Source organism: Solea solea, chromosome 12 (assembly GCF_958295425.1).
Source record: "Solea solea chromosome 12, fSolSol10.1, whole genome shotgun sequence".
Taxonomy (NCBI): domain Eukaryota; kingdom Metazoa; phylum Chordata; class Actinopteri; order Pleuronectiformes; family Soleidae; genus Solea; species Solea solea.
This window is the reverse complement of record NC_081145.1, coordinates 28,444,492-28,463,859: the sequence shown is the minus strand read 5'-3', so window position 1 is coordinate 28,463,859 and position 19,368 is coordinate 28,444,492. Positions and strand designations below refer to the sequence as shown.

Genomic DNA, 19,368 nt, shown 5'->3' with positions numbered 1-19,368 from the left:
ATAATAATTTTTCATAACAGACAATGAAACTCTTATAACTTCGCGATGGAAGGTCTGATCCCAACCAAACTTGCTATAGTTGATGATGGTTAGTTGCTGAAGACGACTATGTTGCTGAAACGGTACATTTTGAAAACAGCGCCTCCTGGTGGTGGTAGAAAATTCTAAAAAAACAAACTGTTACAACTTTGCCAATCCTGGTCCGATCTGAACCAAACTTGGAAGGATTGATGACAGTCCGGCCCTGAACACGTCTATATGAAAATATTCATTTTCAAATACAGCGCCCCCTGGTGACAGCAGACAGAATTACATTTATAGTTTTTGATGCTGCTCCAACAGGGATTGTTGTATCCACTTGAAACTTAGTATGTGGGACCCCAGACCCTTCCTCAACATGTCCGTAAAAGGTCACCTCCCTACAGGAAGTGGAACGCCCGAAACAGGAAGTAAAGTCTTACATTGTCCGATTGACACGAAACTAGATATGTGAGTTACTGGACCTTCCCTGAACATGTTTACGGAGACGCCGTTGACCGAACAGGAAGTCGGCCATTTTAAACAGGAAGTGCCCTCTAACTTTGCCGTACGTTGTCCGATCTGCACAAAACCTTATATGTGACACCAGGGACCTGTCCTGAGCATGTCCGTAAAAGGTCACCTCCCTACAGGAAGTGGAACGCCTGAAACAGGAAGTAAAGTCTAACATTGTCCGATCTGAACAAAACTTGATATGTAAGACAAGGGAACTTCCCTGAACACGTTTACGGAGACGAACAGGAAGTTGGCCATTTAAACAGGAAGTGCCCTCTAACTTTGCAGTACATTGTCCGATTTGCACAAAACCTTATATGTGACACCAGGGACCTGTCCTGAGCATGTCTGCAAAAGGTGACCTCCCAACAGGAAGTGGAATGCCCGAAACAGGAAGTAAACTCTAAGATTGTCCGATCTGAACAAAACTTGATATGTAAGACAAGGGAAGTTCTCTGAACACGTTTACGGACGCGCATTTGACCGAACAGGAAGTCGGCCATTTTAAACAGGAAGTGCCCTATAACTTTGCCATACGTTGCCGCGATCCCCCCCGAAATTTGGATCGACATGCACGGGGACGCCGCTGAAAATAACTAGTACTGAAAATAACTAGTACTGAAAATAACTAGTACTGAAAATAACTAGTACTGAAAATAACTAGTACCGCGCGCGGTGAATGAACGGGTGAGAGCGCGAGGCACGCGGGGAGCCGTGGCACACGGCGACCCGCGTGGGTCGGCTCGAACCCGTTCAGAACCGCGCGCGGTACTAGTTATTTTCATTTAGGCTTACTATTTCATGTCAAAAGTTAACAACCCGTTTCAATTATGATTTCCTTTATTAGGGTTCGAGCAACAATGTTGCGCAAGAACCCTATTGTAATCGTAAGAGTTATTCTTCTTCTTCTTCTTCTTCTTCTTCCGCCTACCAAATGAATCGCATTTTTGAGGCCCTGAACATGCCCCAAAACTCACCAATTTTTGCAAGCGCATCAGACCTGGTGTAAATTTACGTTTGTTAGTGTTTCGGGGAATGTGCGTTAAAAAATGAAAGTGGGCGGGACAAATAACTGCTCCACCCCCTAAATATTGTGGGCCTGAAGAGCATGTTTAATGTACATGCACGAAACTTGGTACACGCGTTCCTTAGGTCGGGCCGGTCAAAAAAGTCAGCGTAGCCGAAGCTCTAAAACGAACAGGAAAGTCGCCATCTTGGATTGAAAGTTCATTTTTGGCTGATTTTGGCCATTTCGCACCATCGGTATTTGAACGAACTTGTCCTAGAGCTTTCATGGGATCACCTTTAAACTTGCTGAGGTCACTGTGGACAAGTTGAGGATCTAAAGTTATTGAAAACTTTTTAATAAGTATCATGGCGTACGAGAAAGGGGCCGGCAAAGTTGATGAAAATTTAAATTTTTCGCCACAGGCAACAAAACTCTTATAACTTTGCAATAGAAGGTCACATCCCAACCAAATTACCTAGGGTTGATGATGGACCATTGCTGAAGAAGTCTGTGAAAAAAACGTACATTTTTAGCACAGCGCCTCCTTGTGGTAACAGAAAATACAAAAAATACACAATTTCGGTAATAACTTTTACATAGTTAATCGTATCAAACTCAAAATTTGTGAAAACGTTCAAAACACATGATAGATGATGCGTGCTTAATATGATAACAAATCGTCCAACAGTGTTGCCATGGCAACACTGCAAAGTCAGATATTTGTGACAAATAAACAAACTGCTACAACTTTGCAAATCCGAGTCCAATCTGAACCAAACTTGCTTGGATTGATGATAGTCCAGCCCTGAAGACGCCTATATGAAAATATTCACTTTCAAAAACAGCGCCCCCTGGTGACAGCAGACACTATGACGCCTGGTATTTGAATGAACTAGTCCTAGAGCTTTTGTGCGATCACCTTTAAACTTTGTGAGGTCACTGTGGACAAGTTGAGGATTTAAAGTTATTAAAAGTTTTTCAAAATTTCGCATGGTTTTCGAGATAGGGGGCGCCAAAGTTGGTGTTCATTCATATTTTTCACAACAAAAGGTGAAACTCTTACAACCCGTAAAACTTGTCCTCCTGAGGAGCATGTTGAATGTACATGCACAAAACTTGGTACTCACGCGTTCCTTAGGTCCAGACGGTCAAAAAAGTCAGCGTAGCCAAAGCTCTAAAACAAACAGGAAAGCCGCCATCTTGGATTGAAAGTACATTTTTGGCAGATTTTGGCCATTTCGCACCAATGGTATGTGAACGCACTTGTCATAGAGCTTTAATGGGATCACCTTCAAACTTTGTGAGGTCACTGTGGACAAGTTGAGGATCTAAAGATATTAAAAGTTTTTCAAAATGTCGCATGGTTTTTGAGATAGGGGGCGCCAAAGTTGGCGTTCATTCATATTCTTCACAACAAAAGGCAAAACTCTTATAACCCCTAACACTTGTCCTCCTGAGGAGCACATTTAATGTACATGCACTAAACTTGGTACTCACGCGTTCCTTAGGTCGGGACGGTCAAAAAATTCAAAGCAGCCTAAGCTCTAAAACGAACAGGAAAGCCGCCATCTTGGATTGAAAGTAAATTTTTTGGAGATTTTGGCCATTTCGCACCAATGGTATGTGAACGCACTTGTCACAGAGCTTTAATGGTATCACCTTCAAACTTTGTGAGGTCACTGTGGACAAGTGGAGGATCCAAAGGTATCAAAATCTTTTCATTAAGTATCATGGCGAACAAGAAGAAGGGTGGCAAAGTTGGCGAAAATCACGATTCCTCGCAACACACAACAATCTCTTATAACTTTGCCATGGAAGATCAGATATTAACCAAACAAGTGACAATCGATGATGGGCCCTTGCTAAAGATGTCTATGCAAAAACTGTAAATTTTGAAAACATCGCCTCTTGGTGGTGGCAAACACTAGGAAGTCTGGTATTTCGCAACACACAACAAACTCTTATAACTTTGCGATTGAAGGTCAGATCTTAACCAAATTTGTGATGATCGATGATGGGCTTTTGCTGAAGATGCCTATGCAAAAACTGTAAATTTTGGAAACAGTGCCACCTGGTGGTAACAGAAAGTACAAGTTCACAATTTCCCTGATAACTTTAACAAATTTCCTTGTATCAAACTTAAAATTTGGGAAAACATTCAAAACACATGGTAGATGATGCGTGCCTAATATGATAACAAATTGTTCAACAGTGTTGCAATGACAACACTGCAAAATCAGATATTTGCGACAAAAAACAAACTGCTACCACTTTGCGAATGCTATTCCAATCTGAACCAAACTTGCTAGGATTGATGATAGTCAATCCCTGAAGATGCTTATATGAAAATATTCACTTTCAAAAACAGTGCCCCCTGTTGACGGCAGACAATATGACGTCTGGTATTTCGCTACAACAACAAACTCTTATAACTTTGCGATGGAAGGTCAGATCTTAACCAAACTCGTGACGATCGATGATGGGATCTTGCTGAAGATGCTTATGCAAAAACTGTACATTTTGAAAACAGCGCCTTCTGGTGGTAACAGAAAATACAAGTTCACAATTTCCCTTATAACTTTAACAAATTTCATTGTATCATACTCAAAATGAATGAAAACATGTAAAACACATGGTAGATGATGCTTGCTGAATATGATAACAAATCGTTCAATGGTGTTGACATAAGAACACTACACAGGATCCACTCTACTGAGTAGTTCGTCAGTGCAGTAACCTTTGTTCGCCACATGATGGAGGCATTTGCCTACAAATCTATCAAATCTAACATTTACAGTTTCTCATGCTGCTCTGAAAGGGAAAGATGGGGCAAAATGTACTGCAAGAGGGGCCAAGGAAAAAAAAAACAGGGAAAATGGGAAGAGAGAAAAAGTAACAGAGGGAAAAAAGAGAAAATGCACCCTAAATTCTTATACCATCAGATGTTCTATCACAAAAATAACTAGTTATTTCTAAAATTCAGCTTCAATTCTGATACCATCAGTTGTTTTTCACAAAAATAACAACTTATAGACGAAATCACACTGTTAGACCTCAGACCTCAGACCCGCCCTGAACATGTCTGTAAAGGATGACCTCCTTACAGGAAGTACAACTCCCGAAACAGGAAGTAAAGTCTGACATTCTCCGATCCACACGAAACTTGTTATGTAAGTCAAGGTACCTTCCCTAAACACGTTTACGGACACGCCTTTCACCCAACAGGAAGATGGCCATTTTAAAAGGGCACGCCTGACATTGCGCGGGGATGCAGCTGAAAATAACCAGTACCACAAGCGGTGAATGAACGGAAGATGAGGAAGAGGACTCGCGCTGCGACGTGGACGCACGGGGACTCGCGAGCCGTCAAGCTCGAACCCGTCAATTACCGCTTGCGGTACTAGTTTGAATTTGTTTTATAATAATTTTTCCAACATTTTTTAGATGCACAATATCTGGAAATGTTAAAACAGAATGCCTTATACAATAATCTAACAGCTCTTCTTTGAAGATTATATGACATCACAAGTGAACAGTAGAGTGATCAGTTTAAAAGGCTTTAAATTTGCAAATTTTTTTAACATATTCCACGTATCCAACAATGTTTCTGTTCATAGGTTTGAAAGTCAATCTCTGTCAGCGAGGACGACAAAGTGTCTGCGTGAGACAAACATACAAAAGTCCTGAGTACGACTGACGCTGCCGAGCCATTTATCACAGTTTGAGCACAGAGAGCAGGTTAACACTCAGGCTAAACTGTGCCACTGTGAGCAGCACGTTTGTGCAGGTGATGGATGAGCTCACAGCTCTGTGAAGAACTGAGCACGTACAGTCCCAGCAGGACTCAGGGTCAAAGGTTTGATTCAATAACAACACAACTGAAGCAGCCACTCCACAACAGAGCGGTGCCAGATGACACAGCCTCACTCTATAACACGGCAACGCTCTATAACAGGCAGCGCTCTATAACACGGCGACGTTCTGAAACGCGGCAACACTCTATAACGCAGTGACGCTCTATAACGCGGCAATGCTCTACAGCACGGCACTGCTCTATAACACGGCGACACTCTATACCGAAGTGAGCTCTATAACACGGCAACGCCCTATAATGCGGCAACGCTCTTTAACACGGTGAGGCTCTATAACACGGTGACGTTCTGGAACGCTGCAACGCTCTGTAACGTGGCAACGTTCTATAACGTGGCAACGTTCTATAACGCGATGGCGTACTATAACGCAACAACGTTCTGGGACTCGGCGACACTCTATACCGTAGTGACGCTCTATAACGCGGCAATGCTCTACAGCACGGCACTGCTCTATAACACGGCAACGTTCTATAACACAGCGACACTCTATAACGCAGCAACGCTCTATAACACGGTGATGCTCTACAGCGTGGCAATGCTCTATAACACGGCAAAGCTCTACAACGCAGCAGCGCTCTATAACACGGCAAAGCTTTACAGCGTGGCAGCGCTCTATAACACGATGACGCTCTATAACACGGTGATGCTCTATAACACGGTGATGCTCTATAACACGGCGATGCTCTACAGCGTGGCAATGCTCTATAACACGGCAAAGCTCTACAACGCAGCAGCGCTCTATAACACGGCAAAGCTTTACAGCGTGGCAGCGCTCTATAACACGATGACGCTCTATAACACGGCGAAGCTTTATAGCGTGGCAATGCTCTATAACACGGCGATGTGCTATAACACGGCAATGCTTTACAGCGTGGCAGTGCTCTATAACACGGCGAAGCTCTATAACACGGTACACTCTATAACATGTCATCACTCTATAACACGGTAACGCTCTATAGCACAGCTACGCTCTACGACAGAGCGACACTCCGACATAGTAGTGATGCTCTGACAGTAATGTACGGAACCGTATTGCTGCCACACATACAAAAAAAAGTGTTATAAAAAAAGTTATAACGAGCAAACAATCTTATCTCGTTATAACGTGATAGTTTCTCGTTATAACAAGATAAGATTTTTTTCTCTCTATGACACAGCCCATCCCACCCCTTTCCCATGAACTTCCATTCAAACTGAGCCCTTGAGTCGCCCCCTGGTGGCTAACCACTATTTCCAATGTTCTACGTTTCAAAGATGTTTTCAGAGCCAACATGTGATAACTTGAGCAGCATTTTTTCGTTTTTTAAAGTTGTCACAGAAAAAGCTGAAAACACTGAAAGTCAAAGTTTGAAAAGTAAAAAATAATTGTCCACGTGTCTGCTGCCGCCTGGACGTCAGCGCCAAAGCAAAAGTATTAACGGGACTTCACCTGCGCTTTATGTCGTCTTAATTTGTCATCATTACCTTGAAAATGAATGGCTGACAGTTGTGATTTAATGGACCACTGCTGTGCGCTAGTGCTGCAGTAAATCCTCAGTGACTATTAAGCTGTGTATTGATTCAGCTGTAAAACTACAATGAAAAATTCCCACTTCTCGGTTTTATAACCCGCACACATAAAAAGAAAACTCCCAATTCCTCACCATCAAAGCGGCTCAGAGCGACAGAAAATGAACATAAAACTGGGATTGAAAATTAGTGGTTATTATAAGTTTAAAGGGACATTTCAGATGTTTTGGAACCGATTTCTTTTAGTCTCTTCTGTTGTGAAATTAACTAGAGTTGTTCCGATTCCGATACCAGTATCAGAAATGCCTCCGATACTGCCGAAAATGTGGGCATCAGTTTCGGAGAGTACTGGAGTTCATGCACCGAACCGATTCCACGTTATTTAATAGAGCTCCGTTAGCTCTGACGCGGTTCTTCTTCGCCGCTCTTGAAACAGTTGTGCTGTTTTAGAGGCGTGAAGAAGAACTGATCACCCGACACCTGTAGACAAGGAGCTAACGTTAGCTCATCATGTCGGCGGTTTGGCAGTATTTACCAGTTAGCTCCATTGGCGTTGTTAGCTGCGCTAGCTCCGTTAGCGCGCCTACAGTCAAACTGGAGCGGCCGTTTATTAAACGAAAAGAGCAGCGCTACAACTAACCAGCGTACTTGTGTCCTGCGTATGTATGCCTTTTTTTTCAAAGTTTAGCGTTACTTCAGAGACTCATTTTATCTGGAGTCATATAAAAAAGATGTCACACACGTCCTTTCCCGGTCAGTCGTCATGGAAACATGAAGCTCTGCCAGTGCTGCGGTGTTTGGACCAGAGTCAAAACAAACGCACAAGCTGAAAAACCAAATAACATATCACTTAACCTTACCACCAATGATGATCATATCACAGTCATGCAGGCGTAGTATGATATATTTTTTTTTTATAACACACTGGTATCGGTACTCTATATCGGCCGATACCCACAGCACAATAATCGGAACCGCTATCGGGAGGGAAAAAATGGTATCGGAACATCTCTAAAATTAACATCATAATTTTTCATATTCATGTTGCAGCAGATGCCGATTTACAATTTCTGGGATGTTTGCCAAATTCATTTTAAAGCCAATATCTGTATTTGCATCACTTTCTTAACCACTCACTCTCTCACACCAAAGTCCTGAGAGAAAATCAGTGATTTTAGCTCACAGGGACACAGGAGCTGCTGGTCTACTGCTGCCTCGTGTGGTCACTTTGTGCCACTGAGGTTAATCTGAATGAAATAATTCAAACGCCAAAGTGACAAAATCAGACATTTGAACTTAGCGATGGAGGAAGCAGTGGATCAACAACTCCTGTGTGTGTGATGTTAAAATCACTGATTTTCTCATGGACTTTGGTGTGGGAGAGTGAGTGATTAAGAGAGAAACACACATTCCAGTTTCCCTGTGAGAATCGTTTTTCTAATGGCCAGGGACGCATAGCATCGAGTGTGAATGAGATAAAATGACATGATCTAGTTGGACATGATTCGATGAGGAACATAAGTATTATAGGAAACAGGAAACAGAGTAAACAACAATCTGCGAGTCATATTTACATGAATGCTTCAGTCTGCTGCTCCTCTCTGTGTAAAATATAATTATTAGAGCTCAGTTGATGGAGAATAGCTGAGAGTCTCTAATCTGCCAGACTACATGTGGAATCCATGTGGGGCTCTGAAGCTAATTTCCATTAAATTGGTATTAAAGCCTGGCTAATTAAACAGGAGCACAGAGGAAACAACAACGCTTCACTGTGATGGAGACGCACAACCGTGTTTACTGCTGCTGCTGCTGCTAAATGTCCTACTGTAAAGACTAAAAGAACAATATAACAAAAATAAAAGAACAATAAGAAGGAGTATATATCGTCTGCATATCAAAGAACAATAAGAAGGAGGAGTGTATCGTCTGCATATAAAAGAACAATAAGAAGGAGGAGTGTATCGTCTGCATATAAAAGAACAATAAGAAGGAGTGTATCGTCTGCGTATAAAAGAACAATAAGAAGGAGGAGTGTATCGTCTGCATATAAAAGAACAATAAGAAGGAGGTAGTGTATCGTCTGCATATAAAAGAACAATAAGGAGGAGTGTATCGTCTGCATATAAAAGAACAATAAGAAGGAGTATATATCGTCTGCATATAAAAGAACAATAAGAAGGAGGAGTGTATCGTCTGCATATAAAAGAACAATAAGAAGGAGGAGTGTATCGTCTGCATATAAAAGAACAATAAGAAGGAGGAGTGTATCGTCATGTGAGTTACTCACATGACAGAGACGATGTCTCCTCGTTGGACCTCGTGGTTCCTCACAGTCCAGCGGTTCAGGAGGACGACGTCACAGTCCGAGCCGCTGCTTGGGTTCAGGAACGGCTGTAAACGAGACATAAAGCAACAGACACGGTTTCTCTGGGTACAGTCGTGGACCGTGGTCACATGAGCTCTGAAAACACACACGAGTCACGTGTTTTGTCCTCTCGCCGTCAGCGTCTCACCTGCATCGATGCTCCTTCCACTCGAGCAACGTAGGCAAATCGATCCAGGACAGTGACCGTGACGGGGACGGCCACGAAGAGGCCGCTGACGAACGCCCGCAGGTAGCGCCACCTGGCCGTCGCCCGCTGAGCCATCACCTGGACAGGGAAGTGACACAATGCCCAGGGTTAGCCTACATTCAATTTAACTTTATTAATCTGTGTGAGGGGCGCAGTACATATACATATATATATATGCATATATATGCATATATATATATATATATATATATATATATATATATATGCAGATGTTCTTTTATATGCTTTTTTAAAGCAGTTTTTTAATATGCTTTTATATGTACATATATATATATATATATACACACACACACATTACATTACATGTCAGCAGACGCTTTTATCCAAAGAGACTTACAAGGGAATTGGGTACAACCTGCCAGGGGTGGAGTCTTTTGCACGCAGGGTACCAGTCTTAACCACTGAGCCACTCCACGCCCTATATGTATATATGTATGTATGTATATACATGCATGTATATGTATATGAATATTTGTATAATATTTATATACACATATATATATATATATATATATATATATGTATATATATATATATATATATATATATATATATATATATATACACAGTATATATACACTGCTGCCTCCATCACTAAGTTCAAATGTCTTATTTCAGCATTTGCAAACCTTCGTTCAGATTGACCTCAGTGACACAAAGTGACCACAGGAGGCAGCAGAGGAGCAGCAGCTCCTGTGTCCCTGTGAGCTAAAATCACTGATTTTCTCTGTGGACTTTGGTGTGGGAGAGTGAGTGAGTGGTTTACAAACTTCAGTTTCCTGTTGGAAAGTCTGTGTGACAGTGAGACAAAGTGGTCAAACATGTATCTATGATGGCTTACACTTGGTCTGTTAATGAAATAAGTTCTAAAATTCAGAGTCATGTAAACAAACGCAGGGCTTCGTTACCTCACATATCTTTCTACCTTCGAAACACGACGCTACTGTCAATTTTCGACACACACACACACAGTGAAAACACGGCGCTGTGAGCTTGATGTCCCCACATGCACGTTCTCATCCACTTGCTTTTGGTGGCGCGCTCTCTGAAGCCCAGACAGGCGTGAAATAACCGAACAGCAGCGGCAGACATGCACCGCTGCCTTCGGCTAACAGCGAACAGCCTCGCGTGGACGTACGCCGCCTCGTCTCTGGAGATCTGCACCAGCTATTACCCTCTGAAGCAGACTGCGCTCATCTGTGTGTTTGTCAGTGCGGTGTGAACACAAGAGGGACGAGCCAATAACTAAATGAACATGATTGGATATTTTCATTTAAACTCCATTTGTGTGAACAGCAGTGGGAATATGCCGAGTTAAGACGCCGGTACTTGTGCCTTGAGTCATGTATATGGATTTTCATTTGGCGCCGTCTTCACACAGATAATTCAGGGGGTTTTCACCGTGGTTTGCACTGATTTTAACCAGTGAGCAACACTTCACTGCGGCCAGAGGCCACACCCTGACGGAAAAAACACTTCACTGCGGCCAGAGGCCACACCCTGATGGAAAAAACACTTCACTGCGGCCAGAGGCCACACCCTGACGGAAAAAACACTTCACTGCGGCCAGAGGCCACACCCTGACGGAAAAAACACTTCACTGCGGCCAGAGGCCACACCCTGACGGAAAACACTTCACTGCGGCCAGAGGCCACACCCTGACGGAAAACACTTCACTGCGGCCAGAGGCCACACCCTGACGGAAAAGGCACCAATCCAATCCAACTTTATGTGTTAAGCACTTTGAGATGAAACAGCTTAAAATCAATTATAAAAAACACAATAAGAAATAGCAGCCATACAATAAAATCAATAAAAATAAAAATAAATAAAAATCAACATCTCATGAAGTGTCAAAGGCCAAAGAGAAAAGGTGGGTTTTAAGATGGGATTTAAAAACAGACAAGGACGAGGCCGGTCTTATGTGCAAAGGCAGATCATTCCAACGACAGCTGAGGAGCAGCTGATCATCTGACCTGAGAGAGTAAATGGAAACCAAGGTTTTCGTCCCCGTAAAGACAGAAAAAGGACTCTTATATGTCCATGTGTGGACACTCGGAGCTGTGCGACACTTCGTCTCTTGTGGATGTTACGACATCAGCTCCACAAAATCTGTTCCAGCGTAACAATCTGTCCCGACGTGAGTTTACCAAACACAACACAACACTCACGGTCCGTGTGGAAACACGAGCCACCTTGGAACCAGGTCTTATTCTGTCCCGGGACAGTGATGCTGGGGTTTGCTAATGCTTTAAAGGAGTACGTTTGAAGGGGGAATGTCTGGATATTATATGTATTATGACGTTAAATCTATTTTCTAGGGCTATTATAATGATGTGCTTGGAGATGTATTACCTAACCTAGTGACTTCTCCCAATTAGTAGCTGAATGGAAGCTTATTTAAAGCTTGTGGGGAGACTGTGTAGGGAGGTGCAGGGTTGTCATGTGGTTGCATGTCAGCTTGCTGTGAGGTTGCCTTTTCCGTGTCTACTCCAGTGTGTTTTGGATTGTCTCTGAATGGCCGGTTGGATTTCTGTTATTTCAAAGTATTTTCTTTGACACACAACACAGGCTTTGACATGTTAGAGCTGTTCAGGTCATCTGGTGACTCCTGACTCTGTATGAAACACTTTGTGTGAAATAAGTCATTTTATGTGGAAAATCTCTTTTCACCTAATATTTATTTGTCTCCAGGCGTGACGCTGCTCACTCAGCCGACACTAAGGTGATTAGTGGACAAGAGTGGGTGTTGACTGTGAGATCGTGGGGATCCAGGTTCACTGCCTCGGACACAAATGGGATTTATCCCTCATGCAGAACATTAAATCTGTCTGTCCACCTTAAATCCATATGTGCACCTATCTCTCTGTCAATCTCAAATCTATCTCTGTCCACCTTAAATCCATATGTGCACCTATCTCTCTGTCAATCTCAAATCTATCTCAGTCCACCTTAAATCCATATGTGCACCTATCTCTCCGTCAATCTCAAATCTATCTATGTCCACCTTAAATCCATATGTGCACCTATCTCTCTGTCAATCTCAAATCTATCTCTGTCCACCTTAACTCCTTTGTTCACATCAAATCTCTCTGTCCACCTTAAATTCTCTGTCCTGCTGCTACGGTTTGAGCCGCGCGTGTGCGTGTGTGCATGTGTGTGTGTGTGTTAGCAGCTAGCCGCTGCGGCTAATAGCGCAGCGGACGTTTCGAACAGAAGCGAAGTCCCGGTGACACGCGCGGAGAAGTGACCGTAAACGGTCACGTGTTTACCGGTGACTGAGAAGCTTAAGCTACGGAGGCGAACATGAAGCTAACTCACTCACTCACTCTCACACACACACACACACACACACACACACACACCTTACACTTACCTCCCGGCAGCGCGAGCTCCGTCTTCCTGTTGATGTCACGCGACCTCGCCCGGGTCCTAAAGCCTGTCTGCTGTTTAGTCCGAAGAAAATTTTTTTGTGTCATTCATGTGTTCATCACATTTCTCAGTAACTTTATGAACGGATAGTGTCATTCATGTGTTCATCACATTTCTCAGTAACTTTATGAACGGATAGTGTCATTCATGTGTTCATCACACTTCTCAGTAACTTTATGAACGGATAGTGTCGTTCATGTGTTCATCACACTTCTCAGTAACTTTATGAACGGATAGTGTCATTCATGTGTTCATCACATTTCTCAGTAACTTTATGAACGGATAGTGTCATTCATGTGTTCATCACATTTCTCAGTAACTTTATGAACGGATAGTGTCATTCATGTGTTCATCACACTTCTCAGTAACTTTATGAACGGATAGTGTCGTTCATGTGTTCATCACACTTCTCAGTAACTTTATGAACAGATAGTGTCGTTCATGTGTTCATCACACTTCTCAGTAACTTTATGAACAGATAGTGTCATTCATGTGTTCATCACACTTCTCAGTAACTTTATGAACAGATAGTGTCATTCATGTGTTCATCACACTTCTCAGTAACTTTATGAACAGATAGTGTCGTTCATGTGTTCATCACATTTCTCAGTAACTTTATGAACAGATAGTGTCATTCATGTGTTCATCACATTTCTCAGTAACTTTATGAACAGATAGTGTCATTCATGTGTTCATCACACTTCTCAGTAACTTTATGAACAGATAGTGTCATTCATGTGTTCATCAGTGGTGAAGTGAGCGCAGGTCTCAGGTCATCACACCGTCATCTGCCCCGTGTTCACGATGTCAGCATGAATCCACACAGCAGCTCGTTAATACATTGATAATAAGTTTGAAATAAATCCTCATGCGCAATGAATAAATGACTAAAACCTGTTTTGTGGTAATATTTTAAAAATGTCAAAGAAAACCCATCATTGCCTTCATTTATTCACATTTCTCATAAAGTTTTCGTACGGTTCCCTGACAGTAGCCGTTCCCGAGACGTCACATGACCGCGCTTTGCTGTGCTCGTACACAGCTGTGACGTCACTCTGGGAAAGGAGATGTTTCTGGGCTGTTTATGGCCTTTAGGAAGGTTTTACACATATGAAACTCTAGGAATTTAAAATATAGAATATAAAGGTCGTTGAGTGGTCTGCGGGTCTGCAGCTGGACCCTTCTCCAAACACGTCTGAAAACGTGTTTGAAGACTGCAGTTCTCTTCCGGGCCACCAGCCGGCGATGTAGCAGCGGAAGTCCTTTATCTAGACCGTCTACAGTAAACCGGATGAAGACATTTGGTGGTTGTGGAGGCAAACAAACTAACGCTGTGCCAAACAAACTCTTCAAAAGTCGTTCTTAGAAGAGTTTTGAGTAAAATAAAGAAATCCTAATCTGAGTTGATGGAAAACAAACCCGCTGGTCTGCTGAACGCTGTTCCTCCGCACGGACACGTGATCGCTAACGACAAATGGAGAGACACGACCCTCGTTCACAACCTGAAAGGTCAACATTTCTATTAAATCAACATTTACTTACAAATATATTCCGCTTGTGTACTTTGTTCCACAAACTCCTTTGGAAAAAGTTCAGATTTAAGGTCGTTTCCCTCTGAAATCAGACAATTACATGTTGTGTAGTGTATAAGTATTTTTAAAACATTTAAAATAGTTGAATAGTTCAATTCGGCGTATTTATGATCCATACAAAATGTTTCGATGATGTAATAGCAGGACAATATCCACTCTCACTGTACACACTGGTGTGAGAGTGTCAGAAAAGTATAACGAATTAAATGTGTTGTTCTTATAATGTAAATATATATATATACTGTATATATTTAATTGCAGTGCAGATAAAATGTAGATTGGAGAGAGACAGTCACTTCTTACTGAATTAACGCAATTTGTGTGTGTTAAACAGTTTTAATGGAAGTTTTAATAAAACGGGGCCAAAAAACCTGATTTGCAAAGACGTCAGTTGGAGCATTAAATGTTGGAAATAACTGGATATTGCAATGTAGTTAATACATCAATAGCAGTTTAAAAATACGTAAAACGACTGTATTCAATTCGACTATTATTGTTATACATGGTTTCTAAAATGTCAAAAAATTGTGAAAAATGTCAAATGTCTTGTTTTTGTCCACAAACCAAAGTTTTGACGATTTCTTTGTTACATGGAGCAAAGAAACGTGGAAATGTACACATTTAAGAGGCGTAAAAATCCCACAAACTACGATTCATTTGATAATTGCTTAATAGCAGCATTAAAGCTGAGTGGAACTTTTACTTACGTGTAATGCCACTAATGGCTGAATGAATTTTATGCTTAGTCTTCCTAATTAATCTCTGGATAGAAGAGAAAGTTTTATTTACAAAACATTGCAACCAAAACTGTCACAATAAATAAATCCCAATAAAACCTAAGTGGGCTTGGTCAAGTCAGTTTTATTTATATAGCCCAACATCACAAACACAATTTATCTCAAAGAGCTTTAGAGCAAATGACCTCTGTCCTCACAAGAAATGGGAGAAACCTCAGGAATCATTATCATTTGAACCTTTCGTTGTGAACATATATTTGATTTGTTCACTCTTGGTTAAAAAGGCGACTTTTCTGTTTGTGAGGCTGTTGCTGATCATAGCTCTGATTCTGATATCACAACGTCGATCTTTCTCTTGAGTTGAGTCAACTTGAGGTGACCTGTGGGGGGCGTCGTAGGCCAGATCAAACTGGTTTGTGGGCCACATCGGGCCCCAGGGTCGTATGTTGCCCATGTGTGGTTTAACTCACGGTTGACGTTGTATTTCAGCCGTCCTGTCTTCTTCCTCTTCTCCTCCTGCAGGTGGAGGAGTGAAGATCCTGTTTGAGACTGAACTGAGTTTGACAGATTTCCACCTTCCCAACAAAAGCTGCGTCCTCTATGTGTCCGAGTGTGACATCGTCGCCGGGAACAACTACAAGAGGAAACTGGTTCGCTACAGAAACGTGAGTTCAGTGATGAAGGAGACGCCTGTGGCTGAAAGTGTTTACGCCGTCTGACCTGACGTTAACGGCGCCCCCTCCTGTTCAACAGGCGAGCAGCAGCTTCCAGGGGTTGGTGTTGGTGGAGAGGACCAGACTGAGTGAACAGTTCTTCTCGGTCGTGCAGAAGTTTGTGGTGTTTGACCTCGGTCTGACTCTGCTGCCGGTCAGCGGTCAGACAGAGGCCTCGCAGCTCATTGCGCAGATCGTACGTCAGGAAGAGTATACATACATATACATATACATATATATATATACAGTATATATGTATATATACACATACATATATCAATATTGTGATGAGACACATGCCCACACTTCTCAATATCCACACTTGTGTGTACTTGTGTACTGCTGTGCTTCATCAGTCAGTTATGTATGTTCTGATATCAGTGTCTGTACTGAGTCACTGTTCTGATATTTGTATTGGATCAAATACAAAACACCGACATCAAAATCATTGAAAGCAACTTTTCATTTAACTTAGTCATTCTGACCCACTCCGCTTGTCTCCAGGTCCACAGCGGGAGCAGAGAAAACCCCTTCAGGAGGAGTTCTTCCTCTCAGCTGCTGGACCCGCTGGTTCTGGCCGTGGTCCAGCGGGTCCCTGGTGTGGGCCGGATCAAAGCTCTCGCTCTGCTGCAGAACTTCTCCAGCCTCCAGCGGCTCTGCAGCGCCACCATCGACGAGCTGGATCCTGTGGTGGGTCCAGCAGCCGCACAGCACATCCACACCTTCTTCCACAAACACGCGGCGGACGGAACGTGAGCGCTCTGAGTTTGAGTTTGAGTCTGAGTCTAAGTCTGAGTTTGAGTTTGAGTTTGAGTCTGAGTTTGTGTCTGGACACAGATATGAAACGCTGACAATGGAAGGAGATGAATTTACTACGTCAGCGAATATTCTCACTCACACACACACTCACACACTCCGACATGGACACACACAGAATGAGGACACAGTGGGTCTGTGTATGGACTGACCTGTGCAGGTTAAAGTTCAGTTTGTTGTTTGTGGTTGTGCGCTGTGAGCGCCCCCTACTGCTGAAAACCAGCCTGAAACGGTTCGGCTCACTCACTCTCGGTGTAAACATGCCAGTGAAGACAGAAGGAAAAACAGTTTTAAGCCACTTAACACAAGTCTATGACGTGTTAAGGACACGTTGACGTCTTTATCTCACTGTTGGACAGACTTTTCCAACAGGAACAGCAGCTCCTGTGTCTCCGTGAGCTACAATCACTGATTTTCTCTCTGGACTTTGGTGTGAGAGAGTGAGTGACCAAACTGTTCTAATGTAATAAATGTATTGATTATTTTATTTATTCATTTTCATGTGTATATACATGATATATAGATATTTATATACGTATAGTATTTTGGTCTTTTTGACACTTGTTTCCACATTAAACACATTTAATATCAGTCATTTCTTGCTTTTTTAAATGTGTGTTTTTTCATTATGGCGTTGTTAGGCCTCCCACTGCGGTGATGACATCATCGTCCGTTACACAGGCTCTCATTCAATATTAACCTGAGTGATCGCTGCAGATGTTTGTGTACCAGCCTCTGTTAGCTGAGATGGATCTATGGTTAGACAGACAGACAGACAGACAGACAGACAGACAGATAGACAGACAGACAGACAGACAGACAGACAGACAGACAGACAGATAGATTGATAGATAGACAGACAGATAGATTGATAGACAGACAGACAGATAGATTGATAGACAGTCAGATAGATAGATTGACAGACAGACAGATAGATTGATAGACAGTCAGATAGATAGATTGATAGATTGACAGACAGACAGATAGATAGATAGACAGACAGATAGATAGATTGATAGATAGACAGATAGATTGATAGACAGACAGATTGATACAGACAGATAGATAGATAGACAGATAGATTGATAGACAGACAGACAGATAGATTGATAGACAGATAGATTGATAGACAGACAGATTGATACAGACAGATTGATAGATTGACAGATAGATAGATTGATAGACAGATAGATTGATAGACAGACAGACAGATAGATTGATAGACAGTCAGATAGATAGATTGACAGACAGACAGATAGATTGATAGACAGTCAGATAGATAGATTGACAGACAGATAGATAGATTGATAGACAGTCAGATAGATAGATTGATAGATTGACAGACAGACAGATAGATAGATAGACAGTCAGATAGATAGATTGATAGACAGATAGATTGATAGACAGACAGACAGATAGATTGATAGACAGATAGATTGATAGACAGACAGACAGATAGATTGATAGACAGTCAGATAGATAGATTGACAGACAGACAGATAGATTGATAGACAGTCAGATAGATAGATTGATAGATTGACAGACAGACAGATAGATAGATAGACAGACAGATAGATAGATTGATAGATTGATAGACAGACAGATTGATACAGACAGATAGATAGATTGACAGATAGATAGATTGATAGACAGACAGACAGATAGATTGATAGACAGACAGATTGATACAGACAGATTGATAGATTGACAGATAGATAGATTGATAGACAGACAGACAGATAGATTGATAGACAGACAGATTGATACAGACAGATTGACAGACAGACAGATAGATTGACAGATTGACGGACAGATAGATAGATTGATAGACAGACAGATAGATAGATAGACAGACATATAGATTGATAGACAGATAGATAGATTGATAGACAGACAGATTGATAGACAGATAGATTGATACAGACAGATTGATAGATAGACAGACAGATAGATTGATAGACAGATAGATTGACAGACAAATAGATTGACAGACAGATTGATAGATTGACAGACAGACAAATAGATTGACAGACAGATAGATTGATAGACAGATAGATAGATAGATTGACAGACAGATTGATAGATAGATTGACAGATAGATAGATTGATAGACAGACAGATAGATAGATTGATAGACAGACAGACAGATAGATTGATAGATAGACAGATAGATTGACAGACAGATAGCTAGATTGACAGACAGATTGATAGACAGACAGATAGATTGATAGACAGATAGCTAGATTGACAGACAGATAGCTAGATTGACAGACATATAGATTGATAGACAGACAGACAGATAGATTGATAGACAGACAGATAGATTGATAGACAGACAGATAGATAGATTGATAGACAGACAGATAGATAGATTGATAGACAGACAGACAGATAGATTGATAGACAGACAGATAGATAGATTGATAGACAGACAGATAGATAGATTGATAGACAGACAGACAGATAGATTGATAGATAGACAGACAGATAGCTAGATTGACAGACAGATAGATTGATAGACAGACAGATAGATTGATAGACAGACAGATAGATTGACAGA

At 41.8% G+C, this 19,368-nt stretch overlaps 2 protein-coding genes across 3 annotated transcripts in view; one reads left to right on the top strand and one right to left on the bottom strand.

Moving 5' to 3' along the window:
* The window catches only part of immp2l (inner mitochondrial membrane peptidase subunit 2), a 57,903-nt gene extending 44,953 nt beyond the window's left edge, over positions 1 to 12,950 (bottom strand). The window contains exons 1-3 of one of the 2 annotated variants that reach the window (XM_058646232.1): positions 12,895 to 12,950; positions 9,438 to 9,575; positions 9,212 to 9,315 (exon numbers count right to left, since the gene is read on the bottom strand). In XM_058646232.1, coding sequence (XP_058502215.1) covers positions 9,212 to 9,315; positions 9,438 to 9,572 — 239 coding nt within the window. In that variant the 5' untranslated portion in view covers positions 9,573 to 9,575; positions 12,895 to 12,950. Of the gene's footprint in view, positions 1 to 9,211; positions 9,316 to 9,437; positions 9,576 to 12,888 lie in introns of both variants that reach the window. The other variant, XM_058646233.1, reaches the window with a different exon arrangement.
* A 1,274-nt stretch (positions 12,951 to 14,224) lies between these two features.
* faap24 (FA core complex associated protein 24) lies at positions 14,225 to 17,399 on the top strand. The gene is made up of 4 exons (XM_058645742.1): positions 14,225 to 14,459; positions 15,802 to 15,944; positions 16,033 to 16,188; positions 16,497 to 17,399. Exons 1-4 carry the CDS (start codon positions 14,357 to 14,359, stop codon positions 16,746 to 16,748), a joined length of 654 nt encoding a protein of 217 aa, XP_058501725.1. The 5' UTR covers positions 14,225 to 14,356; the 3' UTR covers positions 16,749 to 17,399.
* The last annotated feature ends 1,969 nt before the right edge of the window (positions 17,400 to 19,368 follow it).

Bases quoted from the DNA above. Each gene is read 5' to 3' on its own strand.
- faap24 (XM_058645742.1), top strand. From the start codon at position 14,357: ATGGAAAACAAACCCGCTGGTCTGCTGAACGCTGTTCCTCCGCACGGA. The intron at 14,460-15,801 runs GTCAACATTTCT...CTCCTCCTGCAG, and splicing joins CCTCGTTCACAACCTGAAAG to GTGGAGGAGTGAAGATCCTG. The intron at 15,945-16,032 runs GTGAGTTCAGTG...CCTGTTCAACAG, and splicing joins AACTGGTTCGCTACAGAAAC to GCGAGCAGCAGCTTCCAGGG.